Source organism: Mus caroli, chromosome 6 (genome assembly GCF_900094665.2).
Source record: "Mus caroli chromosome 6, CAROLI_EIJ_v1.1, whole genome shotgun sequence".
In the NCBI taxonomy this organism is placed as follows: Eukaryota; Metazoa; Chordata; class Mammalia; order Rodentia; family Muridae; genus Mus; species Mus caroli.
In genome coordinates, this window is record NC_034575.1 from 79,244,098 (window position 1) to 79,264,316 (window position 20,219).

Here is a 20,219-nt window from a genome sequence, read left to right on the forward strand (position 1 = left end):
CCTACCTCTGCCTCCCAAGTGCTGGGATTAAAGGTGTACATCACCATGCCCAGTGTGAGATCCTTTCTTAAAAACAAAACAAAGTAAAAAGTATTTGTATTGTGCTGGGCACAGTAGTCACACTTTTAGTCTCAGTGCTCAGGAGACAAAAAGTTAGATTCTGGCCTGATCTACATTGTGAGTTCAAGCCAGGGTGATATAATGAGCACCTATGTGTATCTGTGTCTGTATTTGGGGTGGGGGTGGGGCAACATGTGTAGAGGTCAGAATTCAGCCATTCAGGTTCCAGGGATCAAACTCAGGTTGTCAGGCTTGGTGGCAAATGTATCGACCCACTGAACCATCTCTCCAGCCTGATTTCATTCTTGTGGCACTGTGAGGCTGAGGTTGTTCCTACTTAAGCACATAGAGTGTGACAGCCATGTTTGGCATCCACTACCTCATCCACTCCCTATGACTCTATGATGTAAGGTTTGTCCATATCCTTACTTGAATTTCTTTTTAAAGATTCATTTAGTTTTGTTTTTGTTTTTTGTTTTTTTTTTTTTTTTGAGGCAGAATCTCTCCACATAGTCCTGACTATCCTGAAACTTACTATTTAGACCAAGTTAGCCTAAAACTCACAGAGGTCATTCATTCATTCAGTTTTTTTGAGAGAGGTTTCTCTGTATTACCCTGGCTATCCTGGAACTCTCTGTAAACCAGGCTGTCTTTGAACTCAGAAATCTGCCTGCCTCTGCCTCTGGAGTGCTGAGATCAAAGGTGTATGCCACCACCACCACCACCTAGCTTATTTTACTTTTAATTCTATGTATGTGTCTATGTGTATGTGCACAAGAGAGCACAGTGTCTACAGAGACCAGAAGATGGCGCTGTATCCTTTGAACTTGGAGTTGCAAACAGTTGTGAGCTGCCCCGTGTGCTGGGAATCAAACCAGGGCCTCAGCAAGAGCAGCGATCGTTCTGAACTCCTGAGCTCCAAATCATCATTTAAAACATTTACTGGGGAGGCACATGGCTGAATGATGACGTCTACAGCATGTCGCTCCCCTCCCCGCATCTCCAGACACGCATACATAGGTGCTCATGGTTCAGTGGGTAAGGGACTCAATGTCCAGCCTGCTCACCTTCCCAGGACCCACCTGGTAGAAGGGGAAACTGATTCCTGCAAATTGTTCTTTACCTGTCCACACATGCTATGGCACACGTGCACACACATATAAGTAACCAAATGAACAAATAAATGTAATGTAACATTTCAAAAGGTTTATTTTACCTATGTGTATGTGCACATATGTGAGTGCATCCCATACTTTGCAGCACTGCTGAGCCGTCTCTCCAGCCCCACTATCCTCACCTGATAGATGAAAATCAGACAGGAGTGCCAGCAGCCAGAGGCCCCACAGTAAGGAGAACCAGGGCATAACCAAGCACTCAGGGATCCCTACCACCGTTTGGATGGTCTCTAGAAGACTCTAGTCCCCGGGCCATTTGAGCCCACCTGGCAAGGGGCCCTCCTACAGGCCACACTGAGCCCCACAAAGCTCCTCCCACATCTTTCTGGACACTCCTCCCCCAACACATATGTTCTACAGCCACCTTCTTGGGTCATTTCTTCTCAATTTTCTGTTGCATCACTCCTCCTTGCCACCAGCTTGTCAAACGGGAGGCTGGCTTCCTGGAGAACGCAGGGCAGGTAACAGGCACAGAAAAGGGGAACAGAGAATACAAGAGAACGAGAGAGGAAGGCAAGCTGGGCACAGAGGTATATGCCTTTAACACCATCCATCACACAAGCTGACTCCCATGCATTGGGGGTCAGTCTAGTCTACATAGTGAGTCCCAGGTCAGCTAAGGTTACATAGTGACCCTGTCTCAAAAAAACAAAAACAAAAACAAAAAACAGAAACGAAAGAGAAAGAGAAAGGAAAGGCAAAGCTAAAAGGCAGTCTTGAATGGTACAGATTGGGTAGGGGAAACGGGTGGAAATACAGGGCTTTGTTGTGTGAACCTATTTCCGGGGAGATATAAACAACTCTAACCCCAGGTAGACCACAATAGACCAAAGTAAAGATACCACCAACGTAGAACTTAGTGCACCAGTGAGTCTTATTGGGATTGTTTACAGGAACAGAGGTGACTCAGACAGCTGTATCAGCAAGGCCCACCCCAGCCTGGGTGACAGCTCACAAAGGCTGGGAATCAGGAGCTCACTACACAGCCTGCAGGCAGCTCAGCAGGTTGGAGAGCGCTCTTCACAGTGAGCTCATCTAGTTCCTGATCTCCTGTGCAGCTCAACTTGGCTAAGAGTGACTCTCAGCAGTGCCTACTACTTAAATATGCCAGGGAAGGGAGCAGCCTAATGAATCAGGCGGGCTTCGGGGGGCGCCCTTAGTAAGCTACACATCCCACACACAGCTGTTTAGCAATGGTATAGACCCTAATACAATCATAAGCTTTGCATTGAATCAGACATAGCCTGAGGTTCTCCGTGACTTTTCCTCTTGTAGGATGTATTCTGATTACAATCTTGTTCTCTGAAGACTCCATGGCCTCTCTAAGCAAGAGAACGAGTGGGTTCCCGTTGTCCGCAGGGTCCTAGCTGACCCTGGTGGTCAAGGGTCAAATCTTACAAAAAGAGTCTTCTTAGACTCTTAGCCTCCCTGCTGTAGGTTCCCAAGTCATTTTAACTCCATGTCACATTTAGGTATTGCTTAAGACAGATTTAACAACTCTGTGTGTGTGTGTGTGTGTGTGGCCTTAGCTGTCCTGCAGCAAGTTCTATAGATCAGGCTAGCTAGCCTCGAACTCACACCTGCCTTTAAAGGTATGTGCCACACACCGCCCCGCAAGCTAAGCTTAGACAGTTTTTAACAACCCAAACAGTTTTACATAAAACTGATGTACTGCTATGACTCAGTTTCTCCAATAGGTTAAAGTCTAACACAGCAAAAAAAAATGTAAAATAGTTATCTTGATCAGACATACATTTTTGTTCTTTTAAGCTAAGGTTTGCAAATATCACAAGTTGACCAGTATAACTTTGGGGATTTTTAAAGATTTGCTTGAGGGTTGGAGAGATGGCTCAGTGGGTAAGAGCACTGACTGCTCTTCCAAAGGTCCTGAGTTCAAATCCCAGCAACCACATGGTGGCTCACAACCATCCGTAATGAGATCTGACACCCTCTCTGGCGTGTCTGAAGACAGCTACAGTGTACGTACATATAATAATAAATAAATCTTTAAAAAAAAAGATTTGCTTATTTTATTTTGTGTTTAAGTGTTTTCTTGCATGTATGTGGGTGCAGCACATGCATGCTTCATGTGTGTGGAGGTCAGACAAGGGCTTCTGATCCCCTGAAAGCAGAGTTGTGGATGGTTGTGAGCCACCATGTGGGTGCTAGGAACCAATCCCAGGTCCTCTATTAGGGTAGCAAGTGCTTTTAGCAGCTGAGCCATCTCTCCAGTGTAATCTTATAAGGCTTAATAAACTTTAATCATCAAACATATGTATCATCTTTATATTCTATCCTTGCACAAGTTTACTCAGACCTCCTGTGGTTTGGATTTAGTCTTCCTTTCTCTCTCTCTCTCTCTCTCTCTCTCTCTCTCTCTCTCTCTCAGTATAGAATAGAGTTTATTCAGGGCATGAGGAGGGGAGTTAAGAGAGTAGCAGAAGCAGAGAAAGGCAGAGAGGAGGAGAGGGTAGAGAAATGGGGGCAGGCCATGGCTACGTGGAAAAAGGGGTGAAGGGAGTTAGGAGTAAGGGGGCGAGAGGCAAGAGCATAAGAGGGTAAGAGGGCTTTAGTCTTTCATTGTTTGGCTGCATTGTTTTTCATTCTTAGAACAAAATCTTTTTTTAAAAAAATCATACAAATTCCATCCTCATCCACAATATTCCCTTTTCTCTTTTATCCTTTTTACAAAAATATGACCTTATACTGAAATCACTGCCAACAGTTCTCCCATACTCATTTACTGCTTCTTTCTTATTTCATTCCCCCAGATAACAGACGTGGCACCGTGTAACAAAGTAAGATTACCTGTACACCTGCTTTAGCCACCAACCCTTTTCATCACAAGTCTTAGGGGAGCCTTTTCTTGGCAGCTTTCCTTCCTCTCTCTAGTTACAAAAAAAAAATAGTTTAAATTTTACCAAGAGCCTTGACAGATTGTCAAAATGACCTTGATGTTAAGGAAAACAATCTTGCAAACAAGAAATGGCAGAAAAGAAAGTACATACAGAGCCAAAAGTCTCTGCATGTTAACTTTGTAACTGCAATTTTAGGTGAGACATTTATTAATGTCTTTTAATCCTCATTGGAAGGAGGGGCATTCTTTCTCTTTTTCTTTCTAAGCCAGCTCATCGACTCTTGGCCTCTCCACTTGTAACACTGGATTTCTTCTTTCTCCCTGGAGTCTCTCTTCTGTCTTATTTCCTTTGAGGTTTCTGTTTGGTGATTCGGACCTTGGCTTCCTGGAGCCTTGCCGACCCTCATTAATCTGACTTATGGTTGCCAACAGTATCTAAGCTTTCTGCTTGAGTTTCTCCTTGACCCTTCTTACACAGACCTTTTGCAGCCTCTGAAGAACTACATTCCTGCTTCTCTTGTCCTCCATCTTTTCTCTGTTTTCCTCAGTCTGTTTGCTTAGTGGTTAGTTACAAAGTGTAAATTTAGTATCCCTTACCCCAAAGGCACTTTTATGTTTAATCTCATATTTTTTTTCATCTTGCTCTTAAGCCTTTCTATGAACACTGTGAGCCCACCTTCTTTTCCTGTTTTACATAAAGGCTTTTTTGCCTAATGTCCCCTTGGTAGTGGCAGCCCCCTCTGACTGAAGGCCAACCTATTTCACACATTGTCCAGAGCTTGTCTTGAGACAGTTTAACACCATCTGTGACTTCACATGTCTTATGTCTTCTACCTGGGATGTGCTTTCCCAGAAAAATGGGTTGGCTCTCTTGTCTCTTTTAGATCTTAGCTTAAATGTCACCTCACAGAAGCTATCCTATCCTTTTTTTTTTTTTTCTTTTTTTTGAGAGACACGTCTTAATTCCACCTTACCCCCTGTTTATACATCTCATGGGACAGGCTGTGTTACGTGTGGATGGTGCCTCCACGAGATACTGCTGATTCATTGAAAAGAAGGATTTTTTTTTTCATTATTATTGGTGTGTGTGTGTGTGTTTCTCCTTCCACCTTGTGAGGTCCAGAGATCAAACTTAAGTTGTCAATCTCGGAATCGAGTGCCCTTATTGGCTGAGTCATCTCACCAGCCCTCTCAGAACAAAACAAAACATTCTAGTGGATGACTACATGTCTGAAATAAAAGGTCGACTGTAAAAGGATTCTCAAGATTTTTTTATTAAGGAAACAAAAGTTTGTGTCATGAGCCAAAAACCCAACCAAATAAAAGATAACTTTAAAATATTTTCTTTTTCTTTTTCTTTTCTTTTTTTTTTTTTTTTTGAGACAGGATTTCTCTGTATAGCCCTGGCTGTCCTGGAACTCACTTTGTAGACCAGGCTGGCCTCGAACTCAGAAATCCACCTGCCTCTGCCACCCAAGTGCCGGGATTAAAGGTGGGCACCACCACCACCTGGCATTTTCTATTTTTAAATTATATGTATCTTTGTGCAGGCATGTGCAAGCATGTGAAGGTGCCTCCAGAGACCAAAGATGTCAGAGCCCCCAGAAACTGGAGTTACAGGCTGTTTCAAGCCAACTGCACAGGGGTCCTCTACATGAGCAGTCAGGCTAAAGCACCTCTTCAGCTTCTATTAGTTAGTTTTGAGACTTCTTGACTTTGGAGGCAGGTGCTCATGAATCTACGGCGGGGGCCAATTTTTATGTGACCTGTAACTGATCAGTATTAGCTCAGGACCACCCGCCCCTGCCCCCTGCTCCAGACCAAGTGCTCAGCACAAAAGAAAATTATTTGCCCTAGAGTGACAAAGGGCAGGTAATAAGGGACAAAGACAGGAGATAGAGGACCAGGAAAAAGAGGAAGGGAACAAAGGAGAGGAGACAAAAGGGGCAAGGGTGTTTATCCTGGAGGACAAAGGACTCTGGATAGAGAGGAGACAGACAGATGTGGCCCATAGACAAATGGAGTTATGACGGTAAAGGGGGAAACCAGGGTTAGGATGAGGTGTTTCATTTTGATCGGGTATGCTAATTAGGTAAACTAAAGGGGGCCTTTTGATTGCTGGACTTCAATACTTTGATAGCCATACCTTGGTGGTCAGCCTTAGAAGGAGGAAGTGGCCAAATAAGGGAATAGACCACGTTGGCTAGCTTTAGAAATGTAACAATGTATTTTGTTTTTGTTTTGTTTTGTTTAGCAAGGCAGGGGGAATGGTTTTGCCAGAACCGTGCCCACATGCGGGTTAGCCAGAGTCCCTTCATAACCTGGATCTTTAGCCTGAGGACTTGTTGACTCTGAGAGTCTAGCAGTGAATGATCAGGAAAACAGTTGTATATTTACTTAGTCTTTCAGTGATCCCATATCTGATCCTCTCTCTCTCTCTCAGTAACTGTACCAACTACTTCAGGAATCTAACCCCCTATCTCCAACCTTTTAAACCACTCTCAGAGGCTGGGTCTCACACTGTAGCCTAGGCTAACTTGAAAGTATGTTGGCCAAGTGTCGACCACCTCTAGACAACCCTCCTGCCTCAATCTCTTAGTGCTGGGAAGTAAGAATATTCTTTTCCTTGCTGTGGGGTCTTGTCCTCTGTTCACAATATTTTCCCCCACTTGTAACTATTGCCTCGACCTCAAACTGGAGACCCTCAGATGCTCAATTTTGCCTGCTTAGAGCATTGCAGCATTGCCGCAGCAGCAGCCTGAGGACCCCTTGCTGTTCCTTTGCCTAAGATCTTTATGAGTAGGGTCTGAACAAGCTGCTTCCCAAAACTCTCAGAGATGACTGAAAGAAAACATGAAAGAGGTTGAAGCTGGCTGTGATGACATACATACACACTCTTAAGCGAGGAAGCAGAGGCAGGCTGATAACTCTGAGTTCGAGACCTGCCTAGTCTACATGAGAGTTTCAGGATAGCTAAGAACATACACAGTGAGATTCAAAGAGAACTGAACAACAACACGCCCACAAATGAACACGAAGACAATGATCAAAGCAAAAGCAAACTGAGGTCTTGCTTTTCTCTTTTTGGTTTTTGTTCGTTTGTTTTTGTTTTTCAAGACAGGGTTTCTCTGTGTAGCCCTGGCTGTCCTGGAACTCACTTTGTAGACCAGGCTGGCCTTGAACTCAAAAATTCACCTGCCTCTGCCTCCCAAGTGCTGGGATTAAAGGCGTGTGCCACCACTGCCCGGCACTTTCCTCTTTTCTGTAGTAGACCGCCGCAGGGCCCCCAGAGGGCAGACCGCAGGAAGGCGGTACACTAGGAAGTCAGGGATGGCGGAGACATGGGTCTCCTGCTGTCAGGTCACACCTAGCTTGACTCTCCCTACAGCGTTTAGCATCAGCGCCACCTCCCGTCAGCGGTGACAGGAAAGTCTAGCTAGAATTTGACAGTCGTAAAGGGCCGGGAAAGAGTAAGTGGGTGGCCATCTTTGTTAGGGGCAGAGGTCGTGGCTACGGAGCCCCAGTAAGGCCACGAGACTTCCGGCGGCTAGCTGGTGAGTCCTGGCGCCCACGGGCGTGGAGTGCGGCGGGAAGCGGGGAGGCGGCGAGCGTTAGGTTCGTTTGGGACTCGCCGTGCAAATGGCACGGGCGTCCCGCTCTAGTGGCCCTCTGCCTCCACTCGCTAACGTACCCTCATCGTGGGCGCAGCCCGTGGGCGCTGGGGAGGAGCGGGGCGAGGGGAGGCGCGGAGGGCTAGGGCTACTGGCTGCGGTGAGCGTCCCGTGCCCGGACTCCAGCAGACAGCCGTGGGCTCCCGCGTCTCCAAGCGGCCCGATGCCCTTCGCTCTTCAGCGGCTCCGGGCCACATTGCTTCGTCTGCACCGCGAGCGAGAGCAGCTCCTGCGGGCCCGGGACTGCGCCCGCCACTTGCAGGCGGTCGTGCGGCTGCTCCGCTCCGGCTCCTCGGCCGGTTCCCTCTCCCTGCAGCAGTTGCACGGCGATTTACAGCTGTGCCCTTCTCGTGGGGCGGCTCTGCGCCTCGGCTTCCCGGGCCCCAGGGACACGCTTCTCCTGGCTCGCCCTGTCGGACTAGCTGCCCAGCACTTGGAGGCTGCCATCGAGATGCAGCTTCGTTCACTGGGCCGGACACCCGCTAGCCTGGGCCTGACGTCCCAGCTAGCCGAACTGTTGCTGGCCCTTCCCTTCTACCACACTCTGCAGGGACATTCCCTGAGCTTCGTCCCCGGGGCCGCGCGCCCGTTCCCCGCGGCCCTTGTGCTCCAGCTCCTGGCTGCAGAGCGGGGTTGTCAGGTGGCAGATAAGCTGGCTGAAGCCCGTGGCGGATCGGGCTTGCAGGAGCAGCTCCGTCGGCAGTGCGAGCAAGAGCGAGAGCTGCTGCCCGGGCTGCTGGGCCTGGTAGGGGGCGTGGCTAGCACCGACAGCAGCGGACTGAGGCTTGGGGGACCTGGAGCCCTGTGGAGCCAGTATTGGACCTTGCTGTGGGCAGCCTGTGCTAAGTGTTTGGACCTACGCGTGGGACCCTGGGAGGACCCTAGAGCAGTGGCACAAGAGCTGAGTCAGGCACTGTGTCAAGGTAAGCGAGGGGTCCGAGCTGGCATTTGGAGGTTGTGGTGAGGGTGTCTTTTTCCCTTTACCCTCTCTCAACTCCAGCCTGTCAGCAAGCGCAGGGCCTTGAATGAATGAACTTCCCTGAGTTTAAAGTATAGCGTTTAGGGTTTCCCGAGGCCACGCAGCTTCCCATAGCAGTCTTTATTTAGGTTTTAGTCCACACTGGCCTGGAACGCCGGCCTCAGCCTCCTGCCTCCTGAGAGCCACCGTGCCTGACTTGAGTGGAGTCGGCAGGAGCTGCCACCAGGGAGGTTTTGTTTCCAGGCTTCCTTCATTTCTCCCATCAGCAACCCTGCCTCAGGAGTGTGAGAAGGAGCTGTTGTCTCTGTGTCACAGCCTGTTTCACCAGTCTGTCATCTGCAGCTGGGACCAAGGTAAGGAGAAAAGGACATTGGGGTGACCCAAGGATCCGGTTGCGCACCCCCTCAGACTATATTTTGTCATGCCAGGGTTCTGCCAGGCCTTGGGATCAGCCCTGGGTGGTCAGAGCAGCCCTGCGTCACTGTCTCCTACCTCTGAGCTGCTGCAGCGGCTTTTTCCTCCCCTCTTGGATAGCCTTCGACAGCCCAAGCCAGAACTTAGGCTGTGTCCACCTGCAGGTGAGACAGGAGGTGTGGAATGGGAGGGCAGGGGGCAGGGCAGTTGTTATCTTTTGCCTGCCCTCTGTTCTGAAGCTGGCCTTCTCCTGGAGGTGACCTATGAACCCTAGGGTACTGTCCTTCCCCTCCCAGGTCTTACGCCTGTCGCTCTGGGGCTCTGTACCCTGCAGACCACCTTGCTCTGGTTTGTGGGCAGAGCTCAGCAGCACCTGGCAGCGTGGGACCCCGGTTCCTTCTTGCGCCTGCTCCAGAAGGACCTGCCTGTGAGTGGCCCGGAGCTGGGAGGGAGCAGCCTCCCTCAGTGGCCTGAGCTGAGCCCTCCCTCTCCGTTTCTGCCCACAGCCTCTTCTGTCTGAGGTGGAGGCGCTGTCCAGCCTGGCCTCCGAGGCAGCGCTCACTCTGGAGGTGGAGCAGCAGCTGGGCCTAGAGATCCACAAGTTGACTGCAAAGATGCAGGTGAGTGCAGAGACCTGAGAGTGGCAGTGTAAGTTGTGCCTAGGGAACAGGGCTGGGGACCTTGCGATTTCCGATCTCCTTAGTCTCTGCTAAAGTTTTCTCTGTTGGCTTCTTGTTCTTTACTATGAAGAAAAATTCAAATATGGTCATAATAGGAATCACCTCATGTCAGTTATGATTCCTACTCCACTGACATCACTGCTTAGACTTATTTCATTAGCGATTGCATAACTATGTCTTTTACTTTTCCTAGTAATGTTTAATTCATTATTCTCTTTAAAGGTGACATTTGTATATATTATTGTATATATATATATATACATACTATATATATATATATACACATACACACACTATATATATAGTATGTGTATGTATACATACATTTGCCTGCCGCTGCTTCTTGAATCTGAGATTAGTGGCATATGCCCTCGCACCTGGCTTGCTTTATAGTTTTACTAAAGTAGCACATGTCTATATGTAAAGGGTGAAATGCAAGCTGGGGCTATAGCTAAGCAGCAAGCACTGCTGATCATGGATCATCAAACTTTCCTTTGATTCCAATCACGAGTGGGAAGGGGAGCAGAAGGAGGCAGCAAGATGGTTCGTTAATTACAGGTGCTTAATGCCAAGTCTGACAACCCTGGACCCATATGGGGTAAAGATAGAACCAATGATGGCAAGTTGTCTCACACACACACACACACACACACACACACACACACATATGAGAGAGAGAGAGAGAGAGAGAGAGAGAGAGAGAGAGAATATGAAGTTAAAAGTGTTTTTAAGCCCTCTAATGAGGAGAGCAGCAGAACAGCTCCACTCTCCTCTGGGTTGGCTGTTTCCTCTCGCCCTTTCTCTGGATCATGTCAGGGCCTCATGTGTGTCAGGTAGGCTCCATGACACCAAGCTGTGTCCCCCATGATTTCTTCTAGGTTTATGGACAGAGCTATTACTTCTGTCTTTATCTGTCCCATTTTGCACACACCACTGCTTCCTGTTGCAAAATATGAGGTTATGTTTGTGTTCTCCTGGTGTGTCTGCAGAGCTCAGGTTGGTCCTGTCCTCCTGGGTGTGTCTGCAGAGCTCAGGTTGGCCCTCTGTTCCTGGTGTGTCTGCAGAGCTCAGGTTGGCCCTCTNCTCCTGGTGTGTCTGCAGAGCTCAGGTTGGCCCTGTCCTCTTGGGTGTGTCTGCAGAGCTCAGGTTGGCCCTCTGCTCCTGGTGTGTCTGCAGAGCTCAGGTTGGCCCTGTCCTCCTGGGTGTGGCTGCAGAGCTCAGGTTGGCCCTCTGTTCCTGGTGTGGCTGCAGAGCTCAGGTTGGCCCTCTGCCCCTTTGCTCTGCTTCTCTGCTTACCAAGCATCTTACTGCTGTGACCTCCCACCTTTGGTCTCCTGAATCTGAGACTTCCAGTCCAACAACTATTTGGAATTTCTTCCATTCTTACTGTTTTCTCTTTAACATCATGCCCTAGCGTAGCCTCCTAATGAGGAGAGCCTCACATAGATGGTTATGGAAGCCCAGAGGAGGACCATGGTAGGTGTGAGCTTTGTAAAGCATTCCATAAAGTACTCTGATGGCTGGGCAGCCTCTGAGTAGCAGAAGCAGGCTCCCCAGACAGCCTTCCTGAGGAACAAAAGCTAATATGCTCCCTTTGTGAGTCCAGTCCCCCCCCCCTCCCTCCCCCTTCCTGTTTGTATTCAGGACTGTGTGTGTCAGGAAATGGTGTGGGGCTTGGCAGAGTAGCCAGTTAGCATTACATTGTTGGAGGCAGGGCCAGGGGTGCTAGTGTATACCTTTAATCCCAGTACTGAGGAAGCTAAAACAGGATTTGAGTTTGAGGCCAGCCTGGACTACATGGAAATTTCAAGGCCAGTTTGACTGTCTAGATGGGAGTGGGGAGATGCTGTGCTGGAGAGAAGGGAGAGCAGAGGCACACACATGTCTGATGTGCCAGGGACCCAGTGGTTTCTTCCCCTCCCCCCTGTCACAGAACCTCCCTTTCCTTAGGTTCCGGGGATCTGTATATCCACGTCTTTTTCCATTTTCTTTTGTTTTTTATTCCCCCATCCTTTTCCTTTCTTGACTCTAACGTAAGAGTCAGTTCAAGGTGGCCTCATGGAACTTGTCATCCTCCTGCTTCAGCATTCCCAGCCCTGGGGTCACAGGCATGTGCCACTATGCTCAGGTCACATTGTCACAGAACTTCTGCCAAATGCCCCATTTTTTAGATTCTTCAAAAATCTAAAGCCGGGCGTGGTGGCACACGCCTTTAATCCCAGTACTCAGGAGGCAGAGGCAGGTGGATTTCTGAGTTTGAGGCCAGCCTGGTCTACAAAGTGAGTTTCAGGACAGCCAGGGCTATACAGAGAAACCCGGTCTCAAAAAACCACAAAACAAAACAAAACAAAACAAAACAAACAACAACAACAAAATCTAAACAACACAACCTTGTTATCACCATCTTCTTCCCATCCCGTTTTTTAAAAAAAGATTTATGTATGTGAGTACACTGTAGCAGTCTTCAGATACATCAGAAGAGGGCATCAGATCTCATTACAGATGGTTATGATCCACCATGTGGCCATGTGGTTTCTAGGAATTGAACTCAAGACTCTAGAGGAGCATTCAGTCAGTCACTGAGCCATCTCTCCAGCCCCCTGGCCATTGGACTTCTAATACTCTGATTCTACTTTCCAAATGCTGGGAGTCTAGCCATATGCCCAACACGCCTGACTTGTCATGTGCCTTTGACTACTAAGGAAACCTCTAATCCTAGGTACTGTGCATGGTTTAGGTCCAGACCTCCTTAGAAAATGCCCATGCTCCCACAGTGAGGCATCAGGGTTTTACAGATGCCCACACTGAGACCTCAGAGAGAGAAACACCATTCCCAGTCTAATAGACTAGCCCTTCTTAATTTCTTCCTCCCCATACAGCTCCTGCCCAAAGAGTCACTGGGTCTGTTTGTCCAAGAATGCCATAAACAAGCCACACAAGGCTTCAAGCTCCACATGCCAAGGGGTCGATACTGGAGACTTCGATTGTGTCCTGGTAATTTTTCTTTCTTTGTGGTGCTGGGAATGAAACACAAGATTTCACACAAGCTAGACGAGCAAGCCTTGCTGAGTGAGCTACACCCCCCAGCCCACTGTCTTGGTAATCTCTCTCATTTCCACCTTTCTCCTTCGGGTTCCTGGTATAAATGGTCCAAGCCCTCCCCAGCTGTGGCTCCACACCACTGTCAACATCTTTGTCCTTACCCTTGTGCCCTTCCTCCCCTCTGGAGCCCACTGGACTTCCGCAGTCTCTCCATCTGTCTTTTCTCTTGTCTCACTCCAGAACCTCCCAGTGACCCTAGTGAGTACGCTCGGATAGTGGTCTACTCTGTGTTGGAGCCTGTGTTGCAAGGACTCCGGGGATTGCCACCTGAAGCCCAAGCCCCTGCCCTCGGCCAGGCACTGACAGCCACACTGGGCGCCTGGCTTGACCACATCCTCACCCATGGGATCCGGTTCAGGTAGGAAGGAAAGATGCTAGTGGCAGAGGGAGAATGCCAAACAGGGAAAATGGAGACCATTTGGGCAGAGCAGTCTGGGGAGGCAGAAGTGTCTGGTGGCCACATTGTACCTGGACATCTAGCCTGCAGGGGGCGCTGCAGCTCAAGCAAGACTTCGGAGTGGTCAGGGAGGTTCTGGAACAGGAGCAGTGGGGCCTGTCGCAGGAGCTTCGCCAGACTCTGCTCTCACTCAGCATCTTCCAGCAGCTAGATGGGGCCCTGCTGTGTCTCCTGCAACAACCCCTGCCCAAGAATCCAGTCCACAGAAGACCTCCCCGTTGCTGTGAGTTATCACCCCTCCTCAACCCCAGGCTTTTTAAAGCCTTTCCAGGGGTGCTTTCGAACACCCACACCCAATCTCACCATTGCTTTGGTGTCAGCATTCCTCACCAACCTGCCGTCCACTCCTGCCTTCCCAGGTTTCTGTAATGAGGTCCAGACCACTGAACTGCCCACCAGCAGCCTCAACAGCCTGGAAAACTTGGCACCCCCTCTTCGTCTTGGAGTCTCCCCTGCCCAGAACACTCACCTGCTAAGCACCCTGGGGGGAGGAGGACGAGGGGGAGGAGGAGGGGGAGGACCTAGTCCTGAGGCTTACCTGGCGGGAAACCAGCAAGCCTGGCTTGCCCTGAGGCTGCACCAACACCCGCGTTGGCACCTGCCTTTTCTTTCTTGCCTGAGGAAAAGTCCTGAACCCTAAGTTGACTAGGACCAGGAGTTGCAGATCATGCCCCAGACAAGGAACTGTATGCTAGAGAGGCTTAAATCTGGGCGCTTGATAAAACATATTCATAAACTAGAGTCGGGAATTGAACCCCCAGATCATTCCTAGGATCTGCAATCCAGAGTAATAGGCAAACTACAGCCTGAAATCTGGATGTCGGAAACAATGAAGACATCTTGGAGCTAAAACTAGAAGGGGTCTACAGGGCTAGCGCTCAGGAGACAGAGGCAAACCTTGCTTTCTCTCGAATCCCAGGAGCAAAGCGAAAACTGCTTCACGAGGAAACACAGACGAAGCAGACATTTCTACACGTGGAGGGCAGTCTTACCCCTTCCCCGTCTCTGTTTCTAGTCATTAGGCTGTAGGGCCTGGACATTTAAGCCTTGGCTGTTGCTACAGGGGCAGGGCTTGCCTTCTGCTGGGTGGACAGTCCCCGCAGTGACATCCTCTCCGAGGAAGGAGCCAGGATGTGGGGTGGTGCTGACCTAGATCTCGCAGGCAGGACCCCAAGGGAGAGGGCTTTAGGACGTTTTCCTGCGAAGGGGATTTTGCACATTCACTGCTTATGCTGTGTGGCACAGAACACTGCTAATGGCTGAAGTATTCGCGGGCGGCCCCGGAGGTGAGCCGCGCGAAGTACCGCGGAGCCGCCGGAAGCGGTCCGTTCCAATAAACCGATCCCCAGTGCTACTCCTTCCGGGGTGGAGGTAACCATGGCGGCGGCTTTGGCTCGGCTCGGACTACGGCCGGTCAAGCTGGTTCGAGTTCAGTTCTGCCCGTTTGAGAAGAATGTGGAGTCCACAAGGTACGGGTTCTGGGGAGGTGGGAGGCGTCCGTGTTCCCCACACGTGCGCGCGCATCCTCGTCCCGGCTCCCTGGTCCCTCGGACGCGCTCACGCTGCCCTCCCGCCGCAGGACCTTCCTCCAGGCGGTGAGCAGCGAGAAAGTCCGTTCCACCAACCTCAACTGCTCCGTGATCGCCGACGTGAGGCACGACGGCTCTGAGCCCTGCGTGGACGTGTTGTTCGGTAAACCTGGCAGGACGCGGGTGGGCGAGGGCACATCGCCGCTGTAGCCCTGCATAGTCAGGGTCCCTAACTCATCGGTTTGCATCTCCCCCAGGAGATGGGTATCGGCTGATTATGCGCGGTGCCCACCTCACCTCTCAAGAAATGTTAAGTGCCTTGGCCTCCCACATCCGGGAAAGGAACGCCGCTGCAGCATCTGCACCTGGCGCAGACAAGGTCGCCCCGGGTACGAGTACCCGCCGCTGATATGGCAGAAGAGTCCAACTACCAAATGTTAGCTTGGATCTAAAGACAGTGGTCTAAGAAGACCTGGGCTTTAATCACTCAAAATGCTGCATGGAGCTCATGATACGGAACAAGAACACTAACAACAGGGCTTCTGGGGTAAGATAAGTAAGTTTGGGTGGTGAAGGGCCCCAACAAATTGAAATTTTTCTTTCTCAGTGTTTAACCATATTTGGATTTGTCAACCAAGTACATTTTAATTAAATATTTATTGCCAAATGAATGCTCTTTTTCTCAGGTTGTTTACTTGGATTTTGAGAGAGGGTCTTACCATGAGCTAACCTGAAACTTAGTAAGAAGACCAAGGTGGCCTAGAAATGTGAAAGAATTTTCCTGCTTCAGGCTCCTCAGTGCTGGGATTCTAGACAGCCACCACTCTCAGCCTACAGTACTCATCTTCCTTAGTAGTGTTGTCTACTCTCCGTTCACTCTCATGGAACCACCCATTCTATCATAATTTCAACTACTCAGGATTTAAACCCTACCTTTTTATTTGGTTCTAACCCCATCTTCTATGATTACCTACTGCCAGCTTCCTCCATATACCACCAACATTCTTTCCTTCAAGTGGAACGGTCACTTGGCTCTTCTGACTTCCTGCTCAGCCTTCTAGGCTAGAAATGCAGTGTTTTCTCTCCTACCCCTTCCCTTTCTCTGTAGATCCAACCAGTCTGTCTGCACTGAGGGGAAAGAGAGAGGAGCCAGCCCCGTCTATTGGCACACACTATCCAGGCTACTCAGGAGGCCAGCCTGGTCTACCTATACTTAGCGAGACCCTTCCATTCTCACTCATTTCCTGTACCACTTTTATTCTCCTGCCTGGTGTCATTTTCCCTTATCATTTTTGCTGCTATGAAATCTCATCCTTCACATAGGTAATAATGGCTTACTTCCCACAGTCCTGAAGTAGTTTTTGGTTAACATCCATTAATGTGACCATGAAATAATTTTAGAGGATCAAATGGCATAAAAAGTTATCCATTTGAGGCCAGAAGAGTTGCTTAGTGTTTAAGAGCACTAGCTACTCTTTCAGATGACCAGGGTTCAATTTCCAGTACTCACATAGCAGCTCACAACTGTAACTCCAGTTCTAGGGCATCTGACACCCTCTCACAGACATACATGTAGGCAAGACACCAATGAATGCACATTAAAAGTAAATCGGAAAAAAAGTTGTACAAAAAAAGTTATCCATGCGTGCCACGTGTTTATTTTTTTTTTAACTTTTATTTTTCATACCTCTACCTCCCTTCCAACCTTTCTTCACCCTAATCCCTTCCAACACCCCAGCATTATGTAGGAGAGAAGATTAGAGGGTGGGGGGGGGATAGAGACCTCTATAGGCTACTTCCTGCTGATTAGGGTCCTTGGGTTAAGTCCAGTCTTCGTCATCAGAGTATCTAGCAAATGCAGCCGCAGCAGGAGGATCAGCAGCTGCAGCAGGCCCTCTCCAGAGTCCCCAGAATTAAACTCTCTGCAGCAGGTAAAAATCACACCCCTGCTAGTGCACGAGGCAGTTCATAATCACCTGCCGTGACACAGCTTCTTACCCCACACCTGGGACTAAAACATAACTGGATTTCTAAAGAAACCAACTTTTTTTTTAAAAAAAGATTTATTTATTTTATGTAAGTACACTGTAGCTGTCTTCAGACACTCCAGAAGAGGGAGTCAGATCTTGTTACAGATGGTTGTGAGCCACCATGTGGTTGCAGGGATTTGAACTCAGGACCTTTAGAAGAGGAGTCAGTGCCCTTAACCTCTGAGCCATCTCTCCAGCCCCCGAAACTAACTTTTTTACTACAGCCACAAGAGTATTCTTTTAGGAAGTTTTAGTTTTGAATAAATGACGGTGTATATTTTATAAATAAAGACACTCCAGCATGTGTCTGTGTGTGTGTATGTATACATACATGTGTGTACACTGGGTTACAGTATCATTGTTTTCTTTTTGTGTATGTATATATATGTAGGTGCACATGCCTGTGTTTGCAAATGTGGAAGCCAAAGGTTGTGTATTTTCCTTTACCATGTTCCATCTGTTTTGGATTTTTGTTGTTATTGTTTTGTCTTGTTTCCAGATAAAATGTCTCACTGAACCTGACCTTACCCTTTTCAGCTAGCCTAGCCAGCAAGCACCCAGGATCCCCTATCTCCATTCCCCAAGTGCTGTGGTTACAGGCATATATTACCCCACCTAGCCAGCAAGCACCCAGGATGCTCTATCTCCTTACCCCAGTGCTGCGGATGCATCCTGGCCTCTTATGTGAGTATGCTGGATCCCAAGTCAGTTCATGCTTCCCCAGCAAGTGCTCAAATCACTGAGCCACCTTCCCAGCCCCTTTGTTTCTTACCTTGAATTACAAGAAGAGAGAAAAAAAAAAAAAAAAAAAGCCCACAGCCACTGCCAGAGAACTTAAGAATGCCCAGCTAAGAATAGCTATGTAGTTTACCAGATAACTCGGGCCCCACTCCCCAGCAATACTGTAATTCTTCCCTGCCTAAATGAGTAGTAGAGGCTCTCTCTCGCTGCCATCCTTTAAGAAAGACAGCTCCAAGAAGGCCTGGGGTGTGTGCTGCAGGATATTTGGCCATTCTGTGAACCCCAAGATTGTGTTACTTACTGGAAAATACTGGAATACTGGAAAATAGTTGTGGTGTGGCTCAGCCTTAGCACACACCTTTAATCCAAGAGCTTTCTGAATTATTGTAAACAAGATTAAAGTCAACTGTAGGTCAAGAAGTAGAGCAAGCAACCACAGGCCCAAGTGTTGTCAGGAAGTAAACATAGGATTATTAAGAAAAAATGATAGAAAGAGTCAGGGGAACAGATAGACATACAGGAAGTAGAGTTGCTCGAGACTGTGAGAGAGGGTCATTCCTGGTGAGACTTAGGCTGAGGAGGAAGGTCAGCTGGGTGTTTTCTCTGTCTCTCAGCTAGCAGGCTTTAACCCTAGCATCTGGCTCCAAAGTCTTCACTGGTAAAATTGAATGAGTTTTTGTTAAAAACAGCAGTTGTCAGGCTAGAAAGATGGCTCAGTGGTTAAGAGCATTGACTGCTCTTTCGAAGGTCCTGAGTTCAATTTCCAGCAACCACATGGTGGCTCACAACCATCTGTACAGCTACAGTGTACTCATATACATAAAATAAATAAATGAATCTTAAAAACAAAACCAGAGCTGGGCATGATAGTGCAGGCCTTTGATCCCAGCACTCTGGAGGCAGAGGTAGGTGGATTTCTGAGTTGGAGGCCAGCCTGGTCTACAAAGTGAGTTCCAGGACAGCCAGGGCTACACAGAGAAACCCTGTCTCGAGAAACCAAACAAAACAAAACCAGAACAGCTGTCAATCCCAGTCAGCTCTGCCCTTAAGTAGCTATGACATGGGACAGATAAATCTGTCACTGTCCACTCTCATTTGTCAAATAAGAATAGTAGAGGCTTGTCCACCTATCTAAAGGTTCTGTGTTGGTTCCATTAACTTTGGAATGAAAATACTCTAGATTAAAATAAAAAACAAACAAAAACAAAGGGCATCCGGGGCTTGAACAGATGGCTCATCGAGTAAAACTGGGTACCACAAGGCTTGATGGCCTGTTGGATCCCTGGGACCCTCATGAGGAAAGGGAAGAATAATAGCAAGTCATGGTCTTCTGACAGCCACTCACACACTGTGGAACATGCACACCAACCTACACACCCGAATACAAATTAGTAAATTTAAAAGTTGTATCTGCATGAATATGTACAGATTTCCCCTTGTTATTATCCCCTAAATAATAGATCTATTGACATATCATTTACATCACATTAGGTATAAGTTATTTAGTTAATATTATAAGATACACTGAAAGCCAGGTGTAGGTTATATGCAAATACTACTACACATTTTAGTTGAAGGCAATGCTTGGCTATGTAAATACCAAGGAAACCATGGCTGCATAGTGAGCCCCTAAGTTGCTCATTGGTCAATCTGAGGTGCAGGTACTACCTCTGAACAACTTCCAGACAGATGTAAATTCTGTTTCCTGGACCAGAAAATCCAGGAAAGAAAATACCTTTGCAGAGTTGGAGTTCCAGAAAAGAGTGGTGGGCGAAGGGCTAAAATACAGTTCAGTGGTGAAGTAAGCTGTTACTTGGTGGGTTCATCCCCTCCCCACATCCAGTCACCCCTAACACTAGATAGGAGAGAAACAAGGATAGAGAGATTAGAAAAATCCCTGAATCTAATTTATTTTGTTTCTTCTTTGACCACAGTAACCAACACCCCGGAATGACCACCAACCACCAACCTTGCCTCTTAAGACCCTCCCTTTATGCATCCTCTGAAAAGTTCCCAGAATTCTGTATGTCACACAATCACAGAAATTATCTGCAACTGGCAAAACCACATTTCAGCTAGAGCACGAGTCAAGTCAAAGTCAGCTGCTGCGGTCAGTTGGACGCAGCCCCACAGCCCTAGACCTGAGATTAAAAGGAAAGCACATTCTTATAACATTTCGATGTTTACTCAGGACACAAGAATTCCAAAATTCTCAAAAATGTCACTCCAGTACCTAGCATGCAGAAGTTCCTAAGCTGCTCTCTGGCACGAGAAGTGAACGAGTGAGTGGGTGAGTGAAAGAGAATGAATGAGTGAGTGGGTGGGCCTGGGCGTAGCTCAGTTGGCAGAGTGCTGCACTGAGTACACTAATCACTCGTGTGCTTGTAACCTGGCACTGGGAAGGTAGAAGCTGGAGGATCAAAAGTTCAAAGTCAAGCCGGGCGTGGTGGCGCACGCCTTTAATCCCAGCACTCTGGAGGCAGAGGCAGGCGGATTTCTGAGTTCGAGGCCAGCCTGGTCTACA

General features: G+C 48.3%; 2 protein-coding genes across 6 annotated transcripts; both read left to right on the forward strand.

The window, feature by feature from the left end:
• The first annotated feature begins 7,497 nt into the window (after window positions 1-7,497).
• Ccdc142 (coiled-coil domain containing 142) lies at window positions 7,498-14,782 on the forward strand. 5 transcript variants are annotated; one of them, XM_029478886.1, is made up of 9 exons: window positions 7,499-8,686; window positions 8,871-9,095; window positions 9,171-9,320; window positions 9,453-9,583; window positions 9,663-9,776; window positions 12,716-12,830; window positions 13,119-13,296; window positions 13,419-13,618; window positions 13,755-14,058. In XM_029478886.1, the coding sequence occupies exons 1-9, from the start codon at window positions 7,732-7,734 to the stop codon at window positions 14,033-14,035; spliced, it is 2,349 nt and encodes a 782-aa protein (XP_029334746.1). In that variant the 5' UTR covers window positions 7,499-7,731; the 3' UTR covers window positions 14,036-14,058. The 5 variants fall into 5 exon arrangements, with proteins under 5 accessions (XP_029334748.1, XP_029334749.1, XP_029334746.1 ...); XM_021164824.2 differs by having other exon boundaries at window positions 7,500-8,686; window positions 9,009-9,095; window positions 13,755-14,782; XM_029478888.1 differs by lacking the exon at window positions 13,755-14,058 and having other exon boundaries at window positions 7,498-8,686; window positions 13,540-13,618.
• On the forward strand, window positions 14,680-15,595 carry Mrpl53 (mitochondrial ribosomal protein L53). Its single transcript, XM_021164825.2, has 3 exons — window positions 14,680-14,864; window positions 14,975-15,087; window positions 15,182-15,595. The coding sequence occupies exons 1-3, from the start codon at window positions 14,773-14,775 to the stop codon at window positions 15,331-15,333; spliced, it is 357 nt and encodes a 118-aa protein (XP_021020484.1). The 5' UTR covers window positions 14,680-14,772; the 3' UTR covers window positions 15,334-15,595.
• Window positions 15,596-20,219: the final 4,624 nt, after the last annotated feature.

Coding starts and splice junctions, on each gene's coding strand:
- Ccdc142 (XM_029478886.1), top strand. CDS start 7,732: ATGGCACGGGCGTCCCGCTCTAGTGGCCCTCTGCCTCCACTCGCTAAC. Junction 9,096..9,170: donor CATCTGCAGCTGGGACCAAG/GTAAGGAGAAAA, acceptor TTGTCATGCCAG/GGTTCTGCCAGGCCTTGGGA. Junction 9,777..12,715: donor AGTTGACTGCAAAGATGCAG/GTGAGTGCAGAG, acceptor CTCCCCATACAG/CTCCTGCCCAAAGAGTCACT.
- Mrpl53 (XM_021164825.2), top strand. CDS start 14,773: ATGGCGGCGGCTTTGGCTCGGCTCGGACTACGGCCGGTCAAGCTGGTT. Junction 14,865..14,974: donor AAGAATGTGGAGTCCACAAG/GTACGGGTTCTG, acceptor CTCCCGCCGCAG/GACCTTCCTCCAGGCGGTGA. Junction 15,088..15,181: donor CTGCGTGGACGTGTTGTTCG/GTAAACCTGGCA, acceptor CATCTCCCCCAG/GAGATGGGTATCGGCTGATT.